Genomic DNA, 5,062 nt, shown 5'->3' with positions numbered 1-5,062 from the left:
TAGATATATAGTTACATTCTCTTAATGAATAGAATGATTTGTTCTGATGGCGTTTGTAGATAGGATATCATGTCCGCATCTTGCACAGCAGTTAACCACTGGGAAGAATGTATGCAATGTGTTGATTGTTGAAACTGTCCTACCAATTTCATTTGAAACTGTCTCATTGCTATTTGTTTATCAATAAAATTATGGAAAAAAATGAAAAAAAAAAATTCTAGTTCTGGGGTTATAAGCATGCTATTTTCTTAATGTAACGATATTTATAATAAATATGGTAAATTACTATTATTTCATTAGCTTATAGCAATAGTTCCATAGAAGATGACAAAAATATAACAGGAAAGGATAGATATATAGCTACATTCTCTTAATTCAAGGAATAGAGGGATTTGTTCTAATAGTGTTTGTAAATAGAATATCATGTCTGCATCTTGTACAACAAATAACCACTAGGAAGGCAACATGCAATGTGTTCATTGTGGGAACTGTCCTACCAATTTGATTTGAAACTCTCTCATTCTATTTGTCTCTCAATAAAATTATGGAAAAAATATAACAGGAAAAAGAATTACAGTATACAAGTAGGCTTTTATTAGGGCAAAGATTTCCATATCCATAAAGACAGCATTAAACCACAGATCCAAATTATTAATGTACAATTAATTATAAATGAAGATATTTTAGCATATAAATCAAAGTCTTCACAGGTTTTAATTACCAGGACCTCATAACATTTTCCAACTAATTAATGAGAAACACCTATAAAAAAAGGGCACAAAGGATATTCTAACATATCAAAGAGAGTATTTTCCTGAATCACTGTCGATAGTATAAAACATACTTTACAGGGCAAAAAACCTGAAAAAATAACTTTGGGAAAAGTCATAATGCAAAGATTGATAATGTATATTAATAATTTAAATAAATAGGGCCAGGGAGATGGCTCAGTAGAATAAGCACTTGCCTGGGAATCTCAAGGGGCTGAGTTCAATCCCCGGTTCCTCCAAAAAAACCAAATTATGTAAATATATGGTCACAAGCATGAAAATGCGACCTCATTATCTGAGTGTTTATTAAAATACAGAATAGACTGAAACAAATGAAAAATCAAGACCTTAATAAAGTGACAATTATTTTATAAAATAAAATGCAAAATGAAGTAGTCATTATAAATAAAGACATTTCTCCAGAGTTTTCATATTAGGATCTCATAAATTCATTTTCCAATTGATAAGTATTTTCATCATATGGCAGATACTGAAATATCAAGCAGCAAATAAAACTCATTATTTCCTGAAATAGGGGTAACAAACGATACACACAGCTTTAAAAAAATGTGAACAACATGGTGAATTAACTTACTACCTTCTTCAAAGAAAAAAAGAGTAATTTTCTTGGCAGAATTTAAGCACCACTGGAAGACACACACTGTAACACCAATTAATGAGACACTTGGTATTTTTAGTACCAAACTACTTCAACGGTGAAAATGACGTAGGAATCAGAAGAATATTCTGCTGAGACTCCAGGTAGTTGACACTTTCTCGAACTGCGAAAACATTTCATTAAGACATAAAGTATTCGACTGAATCAAATGTGTTCTAAAAATAATGCGTGCTTAGTGAAACTGCTTACCAGCTGCCACAACCCTGGGATCCTCATGAGATTCATGTCTCCCAGCTGCACGACTGTCAGCACTCTCATGCCACCAAAGGACATGAACTGAAGAAATAAACCAAAAATTACTTCTGCAGAGTATGGCATTAATAAATAAGAAATACAGAAAAATGAGTCTGACATGTTATTTTTTTTAAATTGAAATGATCCAAAAAAGTATAACCAAATATTTCAATGATGAAATTTCAGAGGGGTAAGAGACTTGGGAATGAAATTCATAATTTCATTAATTAACTTGGTTTTACACATGAAACACGTAAAGCAGAAGAAGGTAAGTAAAGTAGGACAGCTACAGATATACTTGTGACCTCTGTTTTCTTCAACAGTTTATTTTTAAAAAGTGACATAATAAAAACTTACGGAGGGCCAGCAAGATAGCTCAGCAGACTAAATGCCTGCTTAGGCAAGTGTGGGGGCCTGGTTTGATCCCCAGCACCACATGCAGTGCCAGCCCTACTCTTGGGCGCACTGAGCCCACCAAGACCAGGCGTGGTGGTGCATGCCTGTAATCCCTGCACTGGGGATGCTGAAAACTTGGAGGATCACCACGAGTTCAAGCTGCATAGGGAGATCTTGTACCAAATACATTTTTAAAAAAAGTATATGTATATATGGGAGGGAGAGAGAGAGCGAGCGAGCGAGCGAAGGAGGTAGCTCAGTGGCATAAATGCCTGCCTGGCAAGCACAAAGTCCCGAGTTCAATCTCCAGTACCAAAACTAACTAATTAACTAAATAAACCTTACTGTAAAAAATTTACATGAAACAAAAAAGTAAAAAGCACCATAATATTAATAACTACCCAGAGAAACTCTCTTAGTATTTAGTATACTTTCTTTTTGTAGGTCCATTAGAAGAGATCCCTTAAATGTGAGATTTAATCTCTTTTGTTATCTTCTATGACCATTGGGTATTATCTCAATTTCAGGACCTAGGGAAAACACTGAGTACTTTCCAGTTTGTAAGTGGGGCCACTGGCTGGGTAACTACTGACACATCTGTATGAGCATGAAAAGTTTAACAGGCCTTCTCCTTACATTGGCAGTTAACATGAGTTCCCTGAGAGGGGAAGACCCTTGACCACCTCAATCTGAAACTTCCTCTGACTCCATCATGAACACTTTTGTTTTCTTCTTCTTTAGCAGCTTTGGACACTTTTGCTTGAAATGTCTCTTCTCTCTGTCCAGATCCAAGGAAGCATGACTTTTCCTGTTTCTCAACTGGCCTTCACTCCTGTAGGCTGCTAGTATCACTATTCTCATTTTCTGTCTATCATTCCATTCTGTATCCTTTCTACTATGAAACACCTCAACTGAGACAAATTCATTCCTGCAAACCCTTCTAACTTCTGCAGCTTGTGTCAGATACCTGGGGCCCACTGAGCAAGATAAACCTTGAGCAGGAGGCAACCCTGCTCAAAGAATGTGAGGGCAACTTCCCCTGTAGTGGATTTTCTGGGCTATGATTAGACTGAGAGAGGAAGCATCTCTGAGGGCAGTCAGCCCTGCCCAAGGACTATGAAGATAGCTTCCCCTGTAATGAGGCAGGAAACCCTGGAGAGGGCTCAGCTCACCTGGGCTGTATGAGATGGACAGTTAAGGCCCCAATATATCTCTATAGACAAAATCTGGTGGGTCCCTGTAAAAGGAATCTTAATCTAGCATATTTGTTATAGATTCCACCTGCATGATTACCTGAACTTTGATACCTACAAAAAGTTCTAACTAGTGTTTTTATAATTACAAAATTTAAAAGGTTATTGCATTCCAGAGCCTTCTGCTAATGTCTCAATAGCTGTTCAAAAGATATCAAATCCAATGTTATGTAAAATGCTGAGGTCCCCTGGACTTTATTTTTATGGCAAATCAATACTGTTTTCTTGTGAAAATCATTTTGACTGTATTCTTAGTTATCCTGCTGATGTTATTATTTGGCCCATGCATGTTTCATAGTTTCTTTGGTTTGTCTCCTCCAGATTTAAAGGTGTCCTGCCTACCCAAGATGAAAATTCCTGGTGTCTATTGAGGGTCTTTACATAGAACCTCTGGAGAGTATTTCTGACTGCCGGTTCACAACTATGAACCCTTTTAGCCTGAAGAAACCAGAGTGGTCATCGCCATGGTTCCCTTACGGCAGTTCAGGTTACTTCTTCAGAGGGGGGAATGTTGAAGGCAGCTAATTAGAAATATTATATGCAGTTAGACAGGGCCAGGCCCTTAAGGACAATATGGAAGACAAGGTGACTCTGCAACTTGGAAGAGACAGACATTCCCTATGCGCCAGACCTCAAGACAAAAGAGGAAGCCATGCAGCCACATACTTCCCTAGGGATGGGCATCAGGGGTTGATATTGTATAGGTATCAATCACCTTGAAAGAGCCCAAATAAGTCACTAACCCAACCCCAACTAGGAAGAGACCCTGTCCCGTATTCATGCCTGCTTCATACATGACTCGCTTCCCCATTTGGTACTGGATTTTATCAATTTTATCTGAGCAATGGTGCTTGTAATATCATTGGTTGACCATAGTTTTGTCCCATCTCTTGCCTACCTAAGCAAGTTTCCATGTTTACCACCTTAGACCTGCCTCACCAAATGGTTTTATTCTCTAAAAGTCCCTGGAAGAGAGCTTTCTGGGGACCACCTGCTCAGGGCCCCCCTCCTGTCCCTCTCTTTGACAGGAACTTTCTTTCACCCCAATAAATATATTCTGCTCATCAAAAAAATGTAGTATACTTTCTTTAAAAATGTAAGGAAATGGGCTGGGGAGATGGCTCTGTACAATAAGCACTTGCCTGGCAAGTGAAAGGACCTGAGTTCAATCCCTGGTTCCGCAAAAAAAAAGTGAGGAAAACAAAACTAGGATCTTATTATATATTATGATTAGTAACAGATTCTTTAAAATTAATAGTATGTATAACAATATTAACCTTAATGACTATATAAATTCTTTACAAATGAGTAAGATGTTAATGTGTATCACTGACTATACAGTTTTTTTCAATATTTTAGTATTCTGTAAAATAGAATATTTTCCTTGTGTATAATTACACTTTTTTAACAACCTAGGTTTGCAGACCAAAATTAGAGAAAAAGGAGGGCTGCAAGTAAAGCCAACATTTTGGCCCTAGCCTTCCAAGGTCAATTAAGACTCAGGACATATGAGAACTTGTACTGTAACGTCATGTAACTCGACAGTGTCCCAAATTTTCTGATCAAGGAGATTATGGGGCCAAAGAGGAAAGTGATCAATGATGTAGAGTGTGCCTAAGGAGTGTTACATGGAGAGAAATCACTCTCTCAGGCTTTCACAGAGAGCACACTGGCCAAGCAATGGCTGTGACTCATCCACATGGCTGACACTGACAAAGGTTCTACAATCT

The 5,062-nt window shown here is 37.5% G+C and overlaps 1 protein-coding gene across 2 annotated transcripts in view; it reads right to left on the bottom strand.

The window, feature by feature from the left end:
- LOC101590106 (protein NipSnap homolog 3A) overlaps nt 1-5,062 on the bottom strand; it is a 17,551-nt gene that overhangs the window by 7,776 nt on the left and 4,713 nt on the right. The window contains exons 4-5 of one of the 2 annotated variants that reach the window (XM_023722936.1): nt 1,639-1,727; nt 1,335-1,552 (exon numbers count right to left, since the gene is read on the bottom strand). The exons of the other annotated variant lie outside the window; for it this stretch is intronic. Coding sequence (XP_023578704.1) covers nt 1,476-1,552; nt 1,639-1,727 — 166 coding nt within the window. The 3' untranslated portion in view covers nt 1,335-1,475. Of the gene's footprint in view, nt 1-1,334; nt 1,553-1,638; nt 1,728-5,062 lie in introns of those variants that run through there. 2 annotated transcript variants of the gene reach the window in all.

The sequence above is a fragment of the Octodon degus genome, unplaced genomic scaffold, assembly GCF_000260255.1.
Source record: "Octodon degus isolate 3935 unplaced genomic scaffold, OctDeg1.0 scaffold00094, whole genome shotgun sequence".
Lineage (NCBI taxonomy): Eukaryota > Metazoa > Chordata > Mammalia > Rodentia > Octodontidae > Octodon > Octodon degus.
This window is presented reverse-complemented; position numbering and strand designations above follow the sequence as displayed.